At 39.4% G+C, this 21,572-nt stretch overlaps 1 protein-coding gene across 9 annotated transcripts in view; it reads right to left on the bottom strand.

Annotated features, from left to right (window-relative positions):
* ttn.2 (titin, tandem duplicate 2) overlaps positions 1–21,572 on the bottom strand; it is a 174,128-nt gene that overhangs the window by 61,375 nt on the left and 91,181 nt on the right. For all 9 annotated transcript variants that reach the window (XM_073812031.1, XM_065252143.1, XM_065252149.1 and 6 more), the window contains 42 exons: positions 19,517–19,783; positions 19,338–19,435; positions 18,487–18,655; positions 18,136–18,402; positions 17,777–18,043; positions 17,191–17,469; positions 14,854–15,262; positions 14,642–14,766; positions 14,243–14,509; positions 13,881–14,150; positions 13,494–13,793; positions 13,101–13,403; positions 12,827–13,014; positions 11,201–11,315; positions 10,835–11,119; positions 10,399–10,550; positions 10,157–10,304; positions 9,783–9,960; positions 9,410–9,531; positions 9,029–9,316; positions 8,616–8,912; positions 8,337–8,523; positions 8,110–8,225; positions 7,709–8,008; positions 7,297–7,596; positions 7,098–7,203; positions 6,742–6,938; positions 6,341–6,652; positions 5,974–6,252; positions 5,587–5,886; positions 5,145–5,447; positions 4,455–4,958; positions 3,824–4,126; positions 3,441–3,740; positions 3,039–3,335; positions 2,662–2,946; positions 2,236–2,529; positions 1,848–2,147; positions 1,451–1,759; positions 996–1,195; positions 418–847; positions 17–325 (listed from right to left, as the gene is read on the bottom strand). In XM_073812031.1, coding sequence (XP_073668132.1) covers positions 17–325; positions 418–847; positions 996–1,195; positions 1,451–1,759; positions 1,848–2,147; positions 2,236–2,529; positions 2,662–2,946; positions 3,039–3,335; positions 3,441–3,740; positions 3,824–4,126; positions 4,455–4,958; positions 5,145–5,447; positions 5,587–5,886; positions 5,974–6,252; positions 6,341–6,652; positions 6,742–6,938; positions 7,098–7,203; positions 7,297–7,596; positions 7,709–8,008; positions 8,110–8,225; positions 8,337–8,523; positions 8,616–8,912; positions 9,029–9,316; positions 9,410–9,531; positions 9,783–9,960; positions 10,157–10,304; positions 10,399–10,550; positions 10,835–11,119; positions 11,201–11,315; positions 12,827–13,014; positions 13,101–13,403; positions 13,494–13,793; positions 13,881–14,150; positions 14,243–14,509; positions 14,642–14,766; positions 14,854–15,262; positions 17,191–17,469; positions 17,777–18,043; positions 18,136–18,402; positions 18,487–18,655; positions 19,338–19,435; positions 19,517–19,783 — 10,725 coding nt within the window. The remainder of the gene's footprint in view (positions 1–16; positions 326–417; positions 848–995; positions 1,196–1,450; positions 1,760–1,847; positions 2,148–2,235; positions 2,530–2,661; positions 2,947–3,038; positions 3,336–3,440; positions 3,741–3,823; positions 4,127–4,454; positions 4,959–5,144; positions 5,448–5,586; positions 5,887–5,973; positions 6,253–6,340; positions 6,653–6,741; positions 6,939–7,097; positions 7,204–7,296; positions 7,597–7,708; positions 8,009–8,109; positions 8,226–8,336; positions 8,524–8,615; positions 8,913–9,028; positions 9,317–9,409; positions 9,532–9,782; positions 9,961–10,156; positions 10,305–10,398; positions 10,551–10,834; positions 11,120–11,200; positions 11,316–12,826; positions 13,015–13,100; positions 13,404–13,493; positions 13,794–13,880; positions 14,151–14,242; positions 14,510–14,641; positions 14,767–14,853; positions 15,263–17,190; positions 17,470–17,776; positions 18,044–18,135; positions 18,403–18,486; positions 18,656–19,337; positions 19,436–19,516; positions 19,784–21,572) is intronic.

The following is a 21,572-nucleotide window of genomic DNA, read 5'->3' as shown; positions in this document are numbered from 1 at the left end:
AAAACTGAGATTTTACTTTGAATGTCCTCTACACGAACTTCAGAGGTTCTGGGACTTGGCTCAGATTCACCAATCTCATTGACAGCAATGACTCTGAATCTGTACTTCTTAAGCTCCGGAAGGTTCGGAACGGTGAACAGAGTGGTAGGATGCAGATTGTCAGCGTCATTTACCCTGGACCATTCAGATGTGCCTTCATCCTGAATCTCAATGATGTAACCTTTAATGGGACGACCACCATCTTTAGCTGGTGGGACCCATGAGAGGGTGACACTACGTTTGGTTTTGTCAACAATCTCAGGAGCATCTGGCATGCCAGGCGGTGCTGATTAAACACATAAAATGAAACAGAATTAGGTGGAAAGCAAGAATTTAAATGTAATAAGAATCCAAAAGCATAAAATTTTATGTTCTCACTCAGGGGATCAACAGCAAAGGCAGAATCGGAAACCGCACTAGGTGGTCCAATTCCAGCAGCATTGCAGGCCATTACGCGGAATTCATATTCAGTTCCCTCAACAAGGCGATTAGTATAGTAATCCCAGCCTTTCATGCCACGTTTTGACACCAGCGCCTTATTCACACGAGCCCAGTAGGTACTTCCCTTTATACGTTTCTCAATCCAGTAGCCAGTAATCATGGAACCACCTGTGTCCAATGGTGGTTCCCACGTTAACAACATATGAGCCGTGGAGTGCTCCGCGATAGTGACCTTCTCGGGTGGGCCAGGGAGTGCTAAAGGATCCTTAATCTGAACTTCTTCCGTTTCACAGGGGTCACTTATTCCATACTTGTTCTCAGCCTTGACTCTGAATTTATAGTTGCCCCCGGTTTCCAAGTTCCAAACCTGCAAAAGACATTTAAGATTTAGATTTCCTTAAGCATGACACAATTAACTTTCACTGCAAATTGTACCATTCTTTTATCTTACATTAAACAATATCCAACTGTGAGGAATGAATATTAATAAAATGAATACTTATTGTTTGACTTACCCCATATCGCTTCTCGACAATGGTGTTAGTAACAGTAACCCACTCTGCTTTTTCTGGATCTTCACCATTGAGATCTTTCTTCTCAACAATGTAGTTGGTAAGCTCACTGCCACCATTATCCAGTGGAGGATCCCAAGTAAGCTTGCAAGACTCAGCTTTGATTTCTGAAACAGCAATATTTCTTGGCGGTGTTGGGCGATCTGTAAAGAAATGCATAATACAACTGAATAAGAATCATGAAGTATATAAAATGTCTTCCTTTATATTAGGTGTCATTAAACAAAGTGCACTATAAAAAGAAAGCATTGTACTTAATGACCACATAAAATGTAACTACAATTTACCAACATGATCGTACACAATAGGTTCACTGTATAGATTTGACTTATGCAAGTAGACAACTAATATGAACTGGGAGCTGAACATAGAATTATACAATATGTACATAATCTTACCTAGCACTTCCACTGTGATATGATGACTGACTGTTCCCAAACGATTTGAGGCAGTAACAGTGTAGGTGCCCTTATCCACTCTCACAACACCAGGGATTGACAGTTTTGTATTTGATGTCACTCTGTCAATCTCCTTGGTTTCTATTAGAAGTTTCTCAGTAGACTTGGGAATAACAACATCATCCTTTAGCCACTCAATCTTTGGCATTGGCAGGCCTGTGACTTCAGCAGGCATCTCAATGGGTTCATTTTTCCTTGCTCTGATCAAATCGCCCTTGAAATGCTTCAACATGTGCAGACTTGGAGGCACTATAATAACCAAAGTATAGCATTTCATGAAAATTGTATGCTGAGACACCAAAACCCAAAGATGAACAATAATTTTAGGTGTACAAACCTTCATCATCCTGAATAACAACAGTCATGGTAATTGACGGCTCACTTTCACCAAATGCATTAACTGCCTTGGCACGGAACTCATACATATGCAACTCATCGAGGTTCTCCACTGTCATGATGAGATCGGTGCACAGTTCTGGGTTGACACGCTGGTAAGCTGGCTGATCCTGCCTCTTTTTCTCAATGATGTAGCCAAGGATTGGACTACCACCGTCATTACGTGGTGGCCTCCATTCAATAGTAACAGAGGACTTTGTTCTCTCTGTGTAGTGGAACTTTTCAGGAGAAGTTGGTGGACCTGCAGTCAAAAAATATGACAATAAATGCATCATAGACAATCATAAGTTTTGTTGTTGTAGTGCAAGCTTTATGCATGTAAAATTTACCTTGAGGATCCACAGCAAGGATAGGTCCAAGATCGACTGGGGGACCACATCCATACTTGTTCTTAGCCACAACGCGGAAAATGTATTCATGTCCCTCGGTAATACCTACAATCTCACATTTAGATGCAGGCGTGTCAATGGGTTGTCTCCATGTGTGCATCTTTGGCTCTCTCCTTTCAATGATAAACCCAGTTAAATCACTACCACCGTCATCCTCAGGATCACCCCAATTCAACATCATAAGTTTTCTTGTAACCACAACAGGCTTTAGGTCAATAACTGGTCCAGGAACATCTGGGGACAGATTTTTATGATTTAGAATTGATTGGACTAAATGCAAAAACACATATTGTAATGAAAATTTTTCTATGCTAACAAAACCTTTAGTAAAATTAGGTACATATGCTATAATTCAGAGATACTCACCCACAATCTCTACCCTGGCCGATGCAGATCTTATACCGCTTGGATTTGCTGCTTGGATTGTATATTTGCCATGGTCACTTCTCTTTGTGCATTGAATGATAACAGTGCTGTCCTGTCCAACTTCTTCTACCTCCATGCGATCCTTCTCTAGTTTACCATCATCCTTTGTCCATTTCAAGGATGGGTAAGGTTTGCCGGTCACATGTGCTGGAACTCTGAGCATCTCTCCAGCTCTAACAACAATTCCATTTTTCACAGACATATCGAGCTCGATGACTGGAGCCTCTGTTTTGGCAAACAAGCAAAATTAAATATTCTGCTATATCCAGAATTCAAGAAATGCAAGTCAACAAGTATGATAGGTTGTATGTTTATACCTGCAGGATTTTTCACAATTACAGCATCTGTTACACCAGGAGGGCCTTCACCCGCACAATTGATCGCCACAACACGGACCATGTACTTAGCACGTTCTCTAACACCATACACGGTAAATGCACGGTTCTTCTGTGGTCTCTCTGTGGCTCGTGACCAGTCCTGAGTACCAGCAAGAGCTTTGTCAACATGATAACCAAAAATTTCTGCGCCACCATTGTCCTCAGGGGGGTCCCATTCAACATCAATTGAATAGTCTGAGGTGTTAACAACCCTTGGAATTGGTGGACCAGGGGGCGCTAAAAAGAAACAACACTCATTATTATATAGTTAATATTGGAGGGACAGATCAATCTCTGATGTGGCAATAGTATTTAGAGTAAATTCTAAGATTGTACACTTACTGATCTGTGCCTGTGCAGTTTTTGGATCTGACGGGGGGCTGAACTTTCCAGGTCCAGCCACGTTTTCTGCACAAACTCTGAAAATATATGTCATACCCTCCAAAAGACCCAATACAGTTATTTTCAAATCAGGAACCATACTGCGATTGACTCTTGCCCAGTGTGTGCTGTTAACTTCTCGTTTCTCAACCCAGTATCCCTGAATGGGGCTGCCATTGTCATTGGGTTCATTCCAGGTAACAACCATACTATTAGCGGTTATATCTTCAACTTCAGGTTTCTCCGGTGGCTCTGGAGGATCTAAAAACAAAATGGCAATATAAACTGTTTGATCAACAGTAAAAACACTTGTATGCTTTACAAAACAGTGGAAATCTCAATACCGAATGGATCCTTCGCAACGACAGGTTTGGATACGCATGGGGTTCCAGGTCCATATTTGTTCTCTGCAGTCACACGGAAGATGTACTGCTTGCCCTCAATAAGTTTTGGCACTAGATATCTGCAGCCTCTCAGGGATGCTGTCACAGTGATCCATCCAAGCTCAGCCTTGGAGTTATCTTTTCTCTCCAGCACATAGTTAAGGATTTCACTGCCACCATCATCCAAAGGAGGATCCCACTTGCAGATAATGGAGTTCTTCCTTACCTCCTCAAATATGAAATTCACTGGAGGTCCAGGAGTATCTGGAAAATGTAAAGTGTATAAGTAAAATGCCACTCTTATCTTAAAACAAGTTATTTTATTCAAGGCTTTTCTTAATGGATATTTCAAAGTTGGAGACTCGAGAGGAACTAGACTCATTACAATGAATGTATGTTTACTAAATATTATCCAGTTTTTACAATATGTATAGCCCATGCTCATTAAATTTATTTATTTTGTCAATGTATTAGTAAGGCAATATTTAAACTGTTGGGAAAGTGTTTCTTGAAAAGAAAATTTTTTAAGGAGCTTTATGCCAGACATTAGGGAGAACATGCTGTATAATTCCTAGAAATGAAAAACACTCACCAAGGACATTAACTTCACAGGAAGCAGATGCAACACCATGATCATTCTCCACTTTTATGGTAAACACACCATGATCTGCTCTGATAGTATCTTTCACAATGATGGAGGATTCACCCTTCCTCTTGGAGTCAATTGTAAGACGCTCATTTAAGCTTGGGTGGTATGCCTCTTCGGGTTCTTCAGGTTCCTCCACCTCCTTTTCTTTCTCCTTCTCCTCCTTCTTCTCCTTGTCCTCCTCCTTCTTTTCTTTGTCTTCCTCTTTTACTTCTTTGTCCTCCTCCTTCTTTTCCTCCTTCTTCTCCTCCTTCTTCTCCTCTTTCTTCTTTCTAATAGGTCTTTCTGGTCTCTTCTTTAGTGGCTCTGACCAAATTCTTGAATTGTTCCTCGTCCATGTGATTTCAGGGTAAGGGGATCCAGAGATGTAGGCATCCAATCGGATCTCCTCGCCTCGTTTCACGCACAGGCCTGATTGAAGACTGCCACTAAGGAATACCTTTGGACGATCTGGAAGCAGAATTAAAAATTATGTAAAATAAAATAAAATGCTCAAATAACATTAACTAGTATTTTTTAAACAGGATCTTTGCACATTGTACAAGGTTGTGTACCATTCATGTGATGTTTACTAAGACATATAACAACAGGTTATAAAGTGGGATGAAGGTGTCTGTTATGAAAAGAAGTTCATACCAGCTGCATCTGTGGCTTTGATCATCGGTGTGGTGCGTGAAGGGTCACTAATACCAGCTGCATTTTCTGCACGTACACGGAACTGATACTGTTTTCCATCCTTCAAACCCTTAACAGTGTAAGACAAGACTGGTACAAGGTAGTCATTGCATCTTTCGAACTTTTCTTCACCCTTAGTCATCTTCTCAAGAATGTAACCCATAATTTTGCTTCCACCATCATACATGGGTGGCTTCCATGTAAGGGTCACAGACTCTGAGGTAGGGTTGTGTGTTTCCACATCAACTGGTGGATCTGGACGTTCTGTATGTGAGTAACGAAAAATAAACTTATGAAACAGTACATACATAGCAAACAACACTAGGTACAATGGATCTTCATTTCTACAATAAACTGTTAAAAATGATTGTAAGAAATGTTTAAAGAATCTAGAAATACTTACGTTTCTGATCTTCAGCAATTACAGGGTTACGAAGCTCAATGAATTCACCGCCCCCGATCTTATTCACAGCTCTAACACGGAAATAATACTCTCCGTTTGGAATGAGATCTTTAACCTGCCAAGTCAGTTTGTTTTCCCCAGACATAACATTGACATAGGTTCTCCTGCCTGCCTCTCTGCGTTGCAGGACGTAATGGAGAACAGGGCTACCACCATCATAGTCTGGAGGATCCCAAGACACCTTACAGGAGCTCTTGGTTATCTCACTAGCAGCAATGTCCTTACATGGTCCAGGAAGACCTATTTAAAAAAAACACAAGCGTTAGCTTTCCACAGGTCCAGAGTTGGTACAAGAAATAATATCCCAAGAAGCACACATAAACATACCAATAACTTTGACGTTGATTGTTCCACTAGCTGCACCAAGGCTGTTCTCCAGTGTAACTTTGTACTGACCACCATCGGCATGCAAGCATTCTGGTATTTCCAGATGGCAGGATGTGTAGTCTTTCCTCATAAAGGTTCTGTCATCTGCCTTCATTTCACTTCCATCTTTGTGCCATGTGATCTTGGGTGATGGCACAGCCCTAAATGGAATAGGGAGGTGCAGCTTTTCACCTTCCACAACAACAAGGTCCTTGGTCTGGAAGTCGATGGTTGGGTTGCCTACATCAATGTGGATCATAAGACAATCAGTTGACAGAATGCAAAAATATTTGAAATTTTTGGAATATTACAAAAATGATTGTCTTACAGTCAGAATCTTTGGCATAGACCCTCTCAGAAGTGTCAGAGGGTTCACTTTCACCCACAGAATTGACAGCACGGACTCTGAAAGTATATTGCTTCTCAGGCACGATGCCTTCCTCCTCCCCTGCTCTGAATTTCAGCTCTTTGACTGGACGAGAATTCACTCGCATCCACTTTTCTGTACCAGCCTCGCAGAGCTCAATATTGTATCCAATAACTGGACTTCCTCCATTTCTTTCTGGTGTCTTCCAGGAAATAGAAATATGGTCTCTGGCTGCTTCAGTGACATGCAAGTCCTGAGGAGGTGATGGTGGACCTGTCAGAACAAAACAGAATGTGATTATACATTGAAGACATTTTCATTAAAGCTTGAATTCTTAATTTAATTTGTAGACATTCTTATACCTGTTGGGTCCTCAACGACCACAATATCAGTGGGTTCACTTGGGTGTCCGACTCCAGCCTCATTTTCAGCTGAGACCTGGAACTGCACTTCAGTGCCCTCAATTACATCAGTTACTCTGTAATGGCAGTCAGGACCTGAAGTCTTTCCAGATTTTACCCAACGGGTTCCAAGTTTTTCCTTTTTCTCAATGACATATCTAGGATGAATCATTATTTAGGACAGTTAGTACAGCATCATTTTAAGAATTTCATTTTAAGACATTAATCATGTTAAATCAGAACCGCAGTGGGATGCTTTACTATTTTGTACTGGAGTTTATAAAACTTGCTTTACACAAACATATATGGATCACTACCTCAAGACCGGTCTGCCACCATCATTCTTAGGAGCATCCCATTTCAGGTCAACATGACTCTTGGACACCTCAGCAATGGCCAGATTATATGGAGGTCCAGGGGTACCTTTAAAGAGAGAAGTCAGACATGAAATACATTTGCCACTGAATATCAGCTATTAACAGAGAAAACAATTGATAAGAGAGATCAACTACACACCAAAAGTATCCTTGGCGAGAACAGAGTCTGCGAGTTCACAGTATTCACTGGGTCCAACAACATTCTCGGCTGCTACACGGAACATATAGAGAGACCCCTCATTTAGTGGGGTGACGATGTAATTAAGCTCCTTTACGGTGGTGTCCACAACCTGCCAGCCCTTGCGTTTCACATCTCTCTTCTCAACGATATAGTTTGTGATTGGAGAGCCACCATCTCTCTCTGGTGCTGTCCATTTCAATTCAGCTGTGTTCTTGGTGCTAGAAACAACTGTGAGCCATCTTGGTGGAGATGGAGGATCTAAAAAAGGAGGACCATTGTTAGGAAATGTAGTGTACATGAAATTATCCTGTTGTGTTTCACAGAAAGTGAAATAATATAAGACATCATGTTCATTTTAATAGTGGCTTACTGAGTCTCTCCTTGCAGAGCACTGGATCGCTTGGCTCACTAGGTTCACTCTCGCCCGCCGCATTGACGGCTCTGACGCGGAAAGAGTACTCTTGTTTTTCCATCAATCCCTTTAGGAAGTACTCCAGAGAGGGAATACCATCAGCTACACGAACCCACTCATCAGTTCCGCTCTTCAGAAGCTCAATGATGTAGGACTCGATCTTTGCACCACCATCATGCTCAGGTTTGGTCCACTGGAGGAAGGCGGTTGTCTTGGCTACATCCTTGACAGTGGGTTTACCAGGAGGCCATGGAGGATCTAAAACAAATTCATATATTCAACATGCTTTGTCTAAACAAAATACAAATTTTACAATTTAGGTGAAATATTCATTAATATTCATTAAATGTTAATCATACCGATGGGATCTTTGATCAAAATGTAGTCTGTCTCTTTGCTTGGTTTGCCAGGTCCTGCAATATTCTCTGCCAAAACGCGGAACTTGCACTTCTTTCTTGTGGGCAGTCCTTTGACCCTGCAAGCAAAATTTGCATCTTACATTTCACGTTCTGCATTTCATGAACTACACTAAACAAATATTCTGAAGTAATTAAACACCATTTTATTGTAAAATTCATTTTCATACCTAAAGTTTGTGTCCGTGATAGGCAGCTTATTGCATCTGATCCATTTGTCGTGGTCTGGCTCATATCTTTCCACCCAGTAGCCAGTAATAGGACTTCCACCATCTTCGTCAGGTTCATACCAGGTCAGAGTTACTGCATCCTTTGCGATATCAGATGCCTCCAATTTGTATGGTGGTCCAGGGGGATCTAGAATATTGTGCGTGCATATTATTTTCTAATATAATTCCCATTGTAAGTAAAAAGACACTGTATTGTTGTAAATGCATACAATAACATACCAAAGGCGTATTTGGCAATAATCGAGTCATGTTCTGCTGGGGGACCAACACCAAACTGATTTTCAGCAAAGACCCTAAACAGGTACTCTTTGAATGTCACAAGTTTGGTGGCCTTGTAGGTGGTTTGCTTCACGGTGGAGGACAGCTTGTACCAGATCTCACTGTCTACAGCCCTACGCTCAACAATATAATTTGTAACTTTTGAACCACCATCATCCCTTGGTGGATTCCAGGATAAGAAGCAGGACTCATTGGTGACCTCAGAGATATCAAAGGCAGCCGGAGGACCAGGTTTATCTGTATGGAGTTAAAAAATATATTGGGTATGAATGTTATTTCAATTCTTGCAGTATTATGAAATGATTGTTGTTTGTTGCTTTGTTTTAATTAATAATATATGTAAGTCGCCCGACCTAGAATGTTGACATCGACAGTTGCAGTCGCACGGCCACTGCTGTTGACTGCCTCAATGATGTATGTAGCCGAGTCATCTCTAGTGGTCTTAGCAATGGACACGGTAGAGTGGCCTGGCTTGGTATGAATTGCAATTCTATCATCTGGCGTCAGGACTAAATCAGCCTTGGTCCATTTGACTTTAGGCTCTGGTTTGCCTGTGATATCTGCAGGAAGTTCAATCTTCGTGCCCGCTTTGGCGGTCAAGCCAGTCAACAGTTTTACATCTAGCTGAATCTCAGGAGGTTCTGTCAAATTGGTAAAGAAAAAAAAACAGTAAGTTTGTGCTTGGACATTTCGACGATTTATCAGAATGTGGTGCATATTGTTATGTACAGTACCTTTAGGATCAACAGCCAAGATCTCATCTGTTGCCTTGCAAGGTCTACTGGCACCCAATCTATTCAAAGCTCTCACACGATAAGCATACCACTGCCCTTCAGTGAGACCTGTCACCTCAAGCCTGTTGGAAGAGTTAGTTTAGTTGAAGTTTTGCATGGATAAGTGTGTGGTCCTTGGTCCAATGATTTTTTGGCATCAAAAATTTATAATTTTGACCCATACAATGTATTGTTGGCTATTAAATAAACCCTACTAATGATCCTTATCACATTTATACATTTACGCAGATGCTTTAATCCAAAGTGCATGTGTGGTATACATTTATTTAGTAATGTCTGTACCCTGAGAATAAATATGAAAGTTATCACTCACTTAAGATCGGGTACTGTGTCTCCACAAGGTTCCCACTTGTCAGTTCCACGTTGACATTTGTCAACAATATAACCTTTAATTCCAGCACCACCATCCCATCTGGGAGGCTCCCAAGACAAGAAGATCTTACTAGCAGACTTGTCTCTCCATTTAAGGTTCTCTGGTGGGTCTGGCACAGCTGTGCAACACAAAAAACATTTCAGTCCCATAGTATTTTTTTCCTACTATGGAAGTCAATGGGGCCTCTGATCAGTTTGGTTACAAACATTCCTCAAAATATCTTCCTTTGTGTTCAGCAGAAAAAATAAATGTATACATGTATAATTTACTATCCCTTTAAAACTAACAAATCCCTTTAAAGTATTGATACTTACTAGCAGGTGAAGACACATTCACAGGGTCATCAGTGTAAGCAGGTTCTCCAGGGCCGCATTTGTTGCATGCAATAACTCTGAACAAGTACTCTTTTCCTTCAATGACATCTGTGATTGTGTACTCCTGGTCTTGCAAACCTGCCATCACCTAAAAATCATATATTAAAGTGATGAATTTAGAAGACTACAGATGGGCTAAGAAAATGGATGAAAAATGGTCACATATATGCTAATGTCCATACCTTCACCCAGGTCTTTCTGGACACTTCACGTTTCTCAACTTGGTAGCCAGTGATTGGACTTCCTCCATCATGCTCAGGTGCCTCCCACATCATGTGAACATGCCTTCTGGTTACTTCTGCAATCTTTAGGTCCTTGGGTGCACTTGGACATGCTGCAGAGAAAAATGAAGGATGATACTTAATTTTGTCCTACTTGAAATAGACTCTGTGACTGTACTATATAAGATATATTCATATACTGTATAAACTGGTTTCCTGGACAGGATTCAGATTAAGCCAGGACTAGGGCTTAGTTATATTAGAACATTTAATATGGCTTACAAAAACATGCATTTTAGTATGGGACTAGATTTAAGCCCTGTCGGAGAAACCGCCCCTATAAGTTTTATATATAAGTATTATATGTTTATAATAAATATACATAAATTGTACATACCAATGACATTGACATCAATCTCTCCTGACACACTGCCCATATCATTTTCCAGCGTCAAAGAGTATGTGCCTTTGTCTGGACGCACACTTGGTGTGATAACAAGCTCTGTGAAGGTAGGTTTGGTAATCATAGACACACGGTCACCAGCTGCAAGTTCATTTTCACCGAAACTCCATTTTGCTATGGGAACTGGGTAGCCAGTGATGGGTACTCGGATTGCAAGAGGATGGGGGACAATAACCTCTAGACCATCCTTAAATGCACTCAGATCCATAGTAGGTCCAACTGTGGTGAAAGATGTAAATTAAACGATAAGCAACTGAACTGAAAAAAACTGAAAAGAAGTGAGGTGTGGACGTCACTTACAGTGTGGGTCATCTGCCAACACAGGTCCAACAATGTTGGAGGGGTCAGACTGACCGGCCGCATTCTCAGCAATTGCTCTATAGTTGTATTTTGTTCCGAACTTCAGGCCAGAAACCTGTGGAAAATGTTATGCGTAATTAAGCTCTGAATTCTGATTGGCCGAGGTGTGTATAAAGTGACACACATGATTGCACATTGTATGTTGCATGTTACGTTTACTTTTAAACATTTTGCAGATGCTTTTATTTACAGTGACTCACAAGAGTAAGCAAAACATTAATGCAATTTGTCTTAGCATGGCAATAATAATAAAGTGGTGTACTTTTAGCATACAAAGTTTAGTAAGACACTATGAGGCTCCCGGACAGGGTTTAGATTACTCCAGGACTAGGTCTTAGTTATATTAGGACATTTAAGTAGTCTTTACAAACATACCTTACAAAAAACAATACTGGTGTGCATCTTGAGGAAAAACAATGGCACTAAAATACATATGGTAAAGGGACACTCCACTTTATTTGAAAATATGTTCATTTTCCAGTTCCCCCAGAGTTAAACATTTGATTTTTACCGTTTTGGAATCCATTCAGCTGATCTCCGGGTCTGGCGTACCACTTTAAGCATAGTTTAGCATAATCCATTGAATCTGATTAGACCATTAGCACCGCGCAAAAAAATAACCAAAGAGTTTAGATATTTTTCCTATTAAAAACTTGACTCTTCTGTAGTTACATCGTGTACAATCAAGGACTTTGTTGCTGTATCATTGCTATTGCTATGATATTACAATACCCAGCGCCTGAAATAGTCCCATGCTATTGAAAGTCCTTGATTATTACGCCAGAATGAAAGTATAGTTCCTAGCCATATGGGCCTAGAAAATCGCAACTTTAAATTTTCCGTTGGTCTTAGTACACAATGTAACTACAGAAGAGTCGAGTTTTAAATAGGAAAAATATCAAAACTCTTTGATTATTTTTAGCGCGATGCTAATGGTCTAATCAGATTCAATTAATTATTCTAAGATAAACTGGGGTGGTACCGCCAGACCCGGCCATCAAACAGTAAAATTAAAAGGTTTAACTCTAGGGGAGCTGGAAAATGAGCATATTTTCAAAAAAAGTGGAGTGTCATTTTAAGATATGTCATTGCAAGATGTTTTTTAATTAAGGCAGCTCAAACATGCCTTTTAATCTGGGATTAGAATAAACCCTGTCTGGGAAACTGCCCATATAAATTGCTTGATAACCAGAAACAGAGATCAGACTAAATAATGAACTGCATTATTTGCCAGTAAAATAGTTTATTGTCACAATCTTGTGACAATCTTGCACTGACATATCTTAATCAGTGCCATTGTTTTGTCTCAAGATGCACGCCAGTATTGTTTTTTTATGAAGTTTGTTGCCTAGTCCTGGATTTATTTAAACCCTGTCCGGGAAACCGTGCCTGTAAGGTGGAAGCAACAACAATATGAAAAACCAATAAACCGCTCCATGTCTCCAGTGATTTTACCAAGTTTTGCATTGTGCCGTGTCATCCTGTGACTTATAGCTTCAGTGTTATCTAATAATACAGATACACACAAAAACAGAAAACACATATTGCAAAGCAAGGCACACTTACCCTATACTGCAGGTCTGGGCAAAGCCTGGCATTGCATCTCAACCACTTGTCTGTTCCGTCTTCACTTTTCTCAATGATGTATCCTGTGATCGGTGTGCCTCCGTTTTTCAAAGGAGTCTCCCATGTCAATAGGCAGGAGTCCTTTGTCTGCTCAGAGTGTGTCAGATTGACTGGAGGGCTTGGCCTCTCTGAAAAGCAAAACATACCTTAGTTGTACATTTGGCCGTGTGTGTTAAAACTACAGAAGGTCTGAGTTAAATGTAACAACACTAACCAATGGGGTCCATAATCTTCACTGGGTTAGAAGCAGCACTTGGCTTGCCAATTCCAGCTCTGTTTTCAGCTTTGATGCGGAATATATATTCTTTATTTTCAATGACATCGTTAACGATAGCCGTGAGTTCGTGTGGTTTGGTCACCATGACGGGAGCCCAACTCACAGACGTTCTGTCGCGGAGCTCAATAATGTACGATGTGATCTCAGATCCGCCATCGTACAAAGGCGGTTCCCAGGACACGGTGGCACCAAACTTGTTGACGTTTCCAACGAGAACATTTTGTGGTGGGCCAGGAACATCTGTAGTGTTGATTATCAAAAACTACAATTAAAATCGCTGGCTAGGATACACAGAACATATGGTGAGAAAGTCAGATATTCTTGACTTACCAAATTTATTCTTAGCCTGAACAGGTTTATCAGTCTCAACATTGGGGCCACTGCCGACTCTGTTGCGTGCACAGACACGGAAGAGGTACATGGATTCTTTCTGCAGTCCAGTTACACAATACTCTGTGCTGTCTGCACTGTCGGTGGCCATTGTCCAAGTCTTGCGTTTCACATCCCGTCTCTCAACCACGTAAGCCAAGATCTTGCTGCCACCATCATCTTCCGGCTCTTCCCAGGCGATGCTGACCTCACCATCAGCGGTGTCTACAACCTGCAGGTTCTTTACGGGCCCAGGAACATCTGTGAAAGAAGAAATACTCTTTAGTCAAATACAGTTCTGTTCAATTTAATCCAAAATTATTAACTTTTTGAATATATATAACTCACCAACAACTTTAAGGTTAATGAAAGCCTCTCCTTTTCCATGTTTATTCTTGATGATGATTTTATAACGGCCTTCTTCTGACTTCTTAGGGTCCTTGAGCCTGTACTCTGTTGTGTCGGTCAAAGTGTGAATATTGTCTTTCGGCAAACTGATACCGTCGAAGAACCATTCAGCCTCAGCATGTGGGTATGCGTTGTAGGGAACCGTCATAACAAATGGCTTTCCAGCATCTGTCACCAAGTCTTGATCCAAGGTTTTAATTGTTGGTGCAGCTGTGGAAAAACACAAGGCATCGTAAACATCCCAATAGCGAATCTACTTGTACTTTGTTTGTACATGCATTATTTTTTTCAATTCGTCTTACCAGCGAGCTCAAGCCTGGCTTTGGCATCTTTGTCTCTGGCAATGATTCTGTACTCTCCTTGATCGCGTGGCCTAATTTCGCAGACCTGAAGTCTGTGAATTTTACCCTCGCTCATCATCTGATACTTATCACCTTGAACAATGGTCATGTTGTTCCTCAACCATCTGACCTCAACTCTGTCTTTGTTAAGCTCAACTTCATACACAACATCTGAGCCTGGTGCCTCAAACACATCTGTGGGTGGTCTGATGATCTCCACTGGGGTCTCTGAAAAGCGGTAGAAAATGTAAAACATGGTATTACTACCTCAATCATGTCCTCAAACCATATGCAATTTAGATTTAATTTGAAATCATCAGTCAACAATCCCAATAAATACACATTAGTAAAAAAGCTTACCCTCAACAAAGAGACGGGCTCTGGATTTTTTGTCATCCACTCCACAGGCATATTCACACTCATCATCGGGTCTGCACTCCTTGATGCGCAGTCTGCATGTCTTTCCTTCTCTCTCAAATTGATATCTTAAAAATATAAAAAAATGCATATTATACATCCACAACAACAAAAAACCTCTGAAAAAAAATTCAAAACAACAGAAAGAATCATACTTGGGTCCTTCTCTTATCTCCCTGCCATCTCTGTACCATTTGATTTCAGCCTTCTCTTTGGTAAGTTCACATGTGAACTCTGCCTCCTCAAACTCGGGAATGGTTTGGTCTCTGAGGTGAGAGGTGAAGTCCGTGGGTGCCTCACTGATGATAAGTTCTGCTGTGGCCTTATCAGCTCCAGCAACTACGGTGTAGTCACCCTCGTCTGCGAGGCTGCAGTCTTTAATGGTCAGTGTGTGTTTTTCTTTGTCCACGCGATACACAATTCTCTTGTTAAGAACAATTTCTTGGCCTGCCTTCATCCACTGCACCGTCGCGTGTAGTTTGTTCACCTTGCATGAGAAGCTGATCGTCCGTTTCTCCTGTGTATCAACATCCTCGGGAGGAACAACAATCCTGAGATCTACCTCTGCAGGGCGTAGGATATAAATTATTATCAAAACTAGTTTAGAGCATTAATGAAGAAGCACATTTGTACGTCTATAAACACTGCAAAAAATGACTTTCTTACTTAGTATTTTTATCTTGTTTTCAGTAAAAATATCAAAAAATACTTAAATTAGGATGTATTTTCTTGATGAGCAAAATTATATTGCAAAAAATATAAAATTTAAGCAAATTTTGTGCTTAAAACAAGCCAAAAAATATGCCAATTAGGTTAAAAAAATTGTTCTTGAATTAAGTGTTTTTAAGAAAAAAGTAAACTTATTTCAAGATTAATTTTGTTTTCCCATTGGCAGATTATTTTGCTTGTTTTAAGCACAAATTCAACTAAATTTGATATTACATATGTCTAAAAACTGACAATGCATCTTGATTTAAGAATTTTTAGATTTTTGTACTTAAAACAAGACAAAAATACTAAGTAATTTTTTGCAGTGAATTTTTGAATTTTTATAGTGACAAATATTTTATGGTATCACTTTACAATAACGTTTTATTTGTTAACATAATTAAATGCATTAACTAACATGTAACAATGAAAACAGTAAAGTTTTAGCATTTATTAATCTTTGATAATGCTCTGGTGATTATTTTAGGTTATACCATGGGGCTGTTGAATGCTTTATTCTGATTGGTTGAGAAATGTTTCATGGGTGTTGATTATTTTTCTGTAAACCAGCGCTATGTTTGTGGTAACCGTGGTATAAGAGGAATAATTGACTCCAGTCCTTTGAATTATTTGAAAATAATGCACACGTCACCGCTTCGCATCGTGCGGCATTACCACCTTGGGTGTGCTTGTCATCAATTATTCCTTACATATACCAAAGGGCTAATGAATGCTTTATTCTGATTGGTTGAGAAATGTTCCACAGGTATGCATTATTTTTCTATAAACACACACCTAACCTATTAAATGTTTTAAAATAGCCACCAGAGCAATGTCTTAGCAATGTCTGTCGTAAGTGTGGTTTAAGCGAACTTAGCAAAATAATTGAATCTGGTCCTTTGAATTATTAAAAAAAGTAACTCCTTGGGTGTGCATTATTTTTGAATATTCCAACGCCTGTCTAGCCAACTCTTCACACAAACGGCTCAATGCAAGGGGCGGGATATAAGGTTGTCCCTCAAAATGCCTCTGCACGCAATAGGATAGCGCTATGACCAATCAGAGCAACGAAGAAGGTGACGTAGTTACCGTAACCAGTCGGCAAAACTCCAAACACATCTTTCTTGCTTAAAAAGGACTTCAGTAGGGTTATTTGCTCTTCTCTCAAAGAAAAACATAAGTCTAAGTCCTCCAGAGTCGCGGCCAAAGCCGCTTCAAAAGAAAGCTGTTTGCCAGCAGCAGCAGCCATTCTTTGTTTTCAAGTAGGAACCGTTGCAGCTCTGTCGTCATCATGTTAAGCCCGCCCCACAGACGCTACACACGATGTGATTGGCCTGACCAAATTTTGTTTTTTGGAGCTGTTAAGTGTATTGTGAGTGCCTAGACTAAACCCTGGCAGCAAATATATTTTGCGGCCGCTAGGGTGCGTCTAGATTTCTAGGCTAACGCCTGTCGTCAATCATTCCTTACACATGTGACAGGTCATGTGTGCGTTTATCGAAAAATAATTCATACACGTAGAATATTTCTCAACCAATCAGAATAAAGTATTCAACAGCCCCGTAGTATAACTAATGTTAACAAATACACCTTATTGTAAAGTGTGACCTATTTTATAATACATTTAAAAAGGGCAGATTTAAAAACATGTAAATCAATCTCAAAAAGATTTGCAAAATATCTTTCTAACATCTGTCCAAGAACATAAAGATAATCTGTATGAAAATATAGCAAAGCCCACATTTAATTGATGTCTGGCGATGCATGTTATCAGGGTGCCATACCTTGCACACTTATGGTGCCGGAGCTCTTTACATGTTCACCGCGCTGGTTGCTCAGCATAATGGTGTAGTTGGCCTCATCAGTTTTTTGGGTGTCTTTGATCCTCAGAGAAAATACGTTGTCTTTCTGGACCATAATAAACTTGCTACTTTCAAATAATGTATCTTCATTCTTCAGCCACTTGGCTTTGGCCCCCTCCGTGTTAACTTCACAGTTGAGGACAGTCTCCTGTCCTTCATTTGCCTTTAAGTCCTTGAGTGGGGTAATAATCCTAAGCTTTTCTGTAAAGACACAGGAAACAAAACAAAATGAGAATCATCATTTCCAAGAAAGCATAAGAAAGACTGTGCACACTTAAACGCACAGCCTTGCAAAGCATGGTTTATTTGACTCGTACGTGTACGCAGACATTCGGCCCATTTGGATTGCAACAAAATGCAACGCTTCACATGGGATACATACTACATTCAATGTACAATGTACGCAGAGTTCCAAACATTTCATCATGACAATTGCATCACACACATGCGTAAAACTCTGACAATTTTTTGGCCTTAAAAGGGACACAAAAAGTGTGTATTAACTCACCGAGTACAGTCAAGTCGGCCGAGGCTCTTGTAGTTCCGATGGCAGCTATGAAGCCACCCTCATCCTTGAGCTCACAGTTCTTGACGACAAGAACCCGCTTCTTGCCATCGGAAATAATGTTATATTTGTCATCTACCTGAAGCTCCTTATCACCCTTGAGCCATTTCACTTCATAAGTGTCTTTGGAGACCGAGCACACAAATTCTGCTTTTTCACCTTCAACCACCTCCTGGCTTTGAGGCCTTGTGATGAACTCAGCTGCAAGTTCTGAAGAAACAGTGTTAGCGTATGTAGTAAGTTGCATTGTTTAAAAAAAGGCAGGCCATTGATTTATTTACAGAGGCAGAATTAAATCTTACCATTAATCTTCAGGTTTCCTGTGGTTTGTGAGGTGGGCAGTTTGCAGTGGTATTCTCCTGCGTCTTCCATACGGAGGCCCTTAATGATGAGAATCCTCTTTCTGCCATCGGCAATATGCTCATATCTACCAACCTCAGGCAACTCTTTGTCACCCTTGTACCATGTGACTTCTGCATCTGGCTTGGAGACCTCACAAACCAGTTTGACACTGTCGGTTTCGGTGCCCTCAACATTAGCCAGGTTCTTTGTGAATCTAGCCTCCTCCTCTGTAACAAGAAAATTCAGCAATTAAATCAATGGCTCTTGACTACCAAAACAAGCAACCGATTTAAGTTTTAAGCAATGCCTACCAATGACAGTCAGCATGCCAGATGTTTTGGAGGTCCTGGCATCACATTCATATTCTGCCTCGTCATCAAACACAGACTTGCTTATGATGAGAATACGTTTCACTCCGTCCGAAATGATCTCATATTTCTTGCCTTTTCTGATTTCATTGCCATCTTTGAACCACCGAACCTATTCAAAGAAAATGAAGGAATAAACAAAGAAATGAGTGTTCAGTATTCAAAAACTGTTCAATATTCATTATTTTTTATTTGGACAATTAAATGATACAATCTCACAAGTTATACTTTTAAGGGGAACCACACTAACACAGTCTCACCCCATTTCGTCAATATTTGACGACACTTGACCATTCGTCAATATGTGACGCGGAGGGTATACCTTTCGCGTCATTTTTTGACGAACTGGGGACTTCAATACTATTACGTCCGTTGCATTCTCTTCTCCTATTTTCTTACCAATTTCGCGTCGGTTTAGGGTTACTTTAACTGATCAAAATATCTTATTTTTAGTGCTGGGCAAAGATGAATTTAATATATATATATATATATATATATATATATTAAAAATTTCTTAAATGAATATATGAGTGTGTGTGTGGTTAAATATATATATATATATAATTACACACACTACACACACATATATTATGCAAAAAAAATCACTTTTAAGGTTTAAAACAACATGAGGGTGAGTAAATAATGACAGAATTTTGGGGATACTGTGACGATTCATTATTAATAAAAACCAAAGGCTAAGTTGTGTTTGCAAAACAAAATTATTCTAAAATATATATTCTACAGTCTATCAACAGTTGAATTTATAGGCAAGGTAATAACAAAGACACACAAACCTTTGCATTTTCACGAGACACTTCGCATTCAAATCTTGCCGTTTCCTTCTCTTTGACCTCAACATCATAAAGTGGTTTTGTGAACTCGACATGTGGAGCTAAAAATTCAAAAGTAATCATTTAGTTTGTCAATTATTTAGTCGATAAGCAAGATTTTGCTTTTTTACCGACTGACTTACGTTCGACATTAAGGAAGGCTGAAGTCTTGAAATGCAGAGCATCGCAGGTATACGTCTTTGAGTCATCAAGTGTGCAGTTGTGGATAATAAGTTTTCTTTTGCGGCCGTCTGCGACCATGTCATACTTCTTAGTTTTGCGTATTTCTTGTCCATCTCTAAACCACCTGACCTCTGCATTTTCTTTGGAGACTTCACACTCAAGCTCAGCAGTGGCTTCTTCTTCTACGGTCTGGTCTTCAAGAGGTTTGGTGAATTCAACTGGAGGCTCTGTGTAGCAAATTAATTGGTTTATTTCATTAAATTTTTCAACATCACTGAACATCTCCTACTTTATTATGCATCTTAAATTAAAACAGTAAAAGAGTGAGCAGACGCCCTTTTTAGCATTGACTGGCAAATGACCTTCACACTCTATTGTGTAGGTGACAACCATGTGAGCGGAAGCAAGTACTAAAACCAACACCTTAAAGCATTTACATTACAAACACAGTGCAAGTGATAAAAATAAATTTTATTTTCATACACCTGTTTACATAAATATGTCGAAAGCCGACCAAACACAGATAAAAGATTTATTACATGGCTTGTTGAAATGCTTAATTCACACATATTACACAAAAATTTAATATAAATATATCTTTTAATAACATACAGTACTGTGCAAAAGTCTTAGGCCACTATGCCAAAATTATATTTGTTGTTTCTGCAATGTTATAGTGATCATATATAATTATTTCTCATTCTCTTTAATAGAATACATCCAAAAAAAAATTATGTGTATGTAGTATTAAAAACTGTATAAAAATGTAAACTGATGTGTCAAATTTTTAGGGTAAACTCCCCTTGAGCAATAGCAGGAAACTGCAGGATATCTTAAACCTAAATAAAATTAAATCCCAATTACTAATTTTAAAGAAATGTGTCTATTTTCTTCATTCTGCTCAAAAACGCTCAAGATGTGTTTCGTGCCAGGAGAGGTCACACTAAACATTTTTTTTTTACATATTTCCTGTAGTTTCTGTTTGTATCTTAATAAAATATATTGTAAAATAAATATGTATGGACATTAAAACTTCTAAAACAACAAGTCTGGTTGTGGTTTTGTTTAAAAATAAAGATAAACAGATTTTCTTCACGAAAGGTCTGCATTCATTAAAAATTAGCATTTCAAATTAATATTTAATGTTCCTTACTTTACTTATAAGGTAAATAGCCATGTAATAAACATGATAATACAGGCAGCCAGTTGTTATCATGAAATTAGCCCCTTTAGTGTGATACAAGACGCGTCGGGTCCTGATCACACTGTCAGGGCTTATTTCTGCAATAACAACCAGCTGCCTACATCCCTTACATGAAAGAGGGTGCAAATGAGCCTTTGTAATAAAAGTCAGCTTAGACCAGCATTAATTAGCTATGCTGGTCCAAACTGTGGCTGGTTGCATAAACGTAGTCACTAAGTTAAGGCTAGCAAGCTAATTAATAAAGGCTAATCAGTCAACCAATTTAGCTTTTAATGTAGCTGACCTAAAGAAAAAAAATAGATGAATTGTAATACTAGTCTAAGTAGTTTATGCAACCTGGTTTATGCTTATTAAAGTAAGTGTTGGGATTAGCATAGCCATGTTGGTCATGTGCAAAAACTGCTCTTATGAAGCCTGGTAGGGAAACGAGCATCCTATATTGGAGACCAGCATCCAACAGATAGCATATGTTACCCTGGACCACAAAACCAGTCATAAGTCGCACGAGTATATTGGTAGCAATAGCCAACAATACATTGTATGGGTCAAAATTGTATGACAAAAATCATTAGGATATTTAGTAAAGATCACGTTCCATGAAGATATTCTATACATTTCCTATCATAAATATAAAAAATATGTATCATTACTAATATGGGTGATTCTCACAAAATCCAGACTTAGAAGGTGTCCAGCATCAGATTTTTTAAAAAGCCATTGAAGCCATTTTTTTGCACATATAAGATTAAGGTCTGAACTTACTAGAACCATTATTTTAGAGAATTTAAAACATATTTCCTATAGAATTATTT

Source organism: Paramisgurnus dabryanus, chromosome 15 (genome assembly GCF_030506205.2).
Source record: "Paramisgurnus dabryanus chromosome 15, PD_genome_1.1, whole genome shotgun sequence".
Lineage (NCBI taxonomy): Eukaryota > Metazoa > Chordata > Actinopteri > Cypriniformes > Cobitidae > Paramisgurnus > Paramisgurnus dabryanus.
The sequence above is the reverse complement of the archived record's forward strand: the minus strand, read 5'-3'. Positions and strand labels throughout refer to the sequence as shown.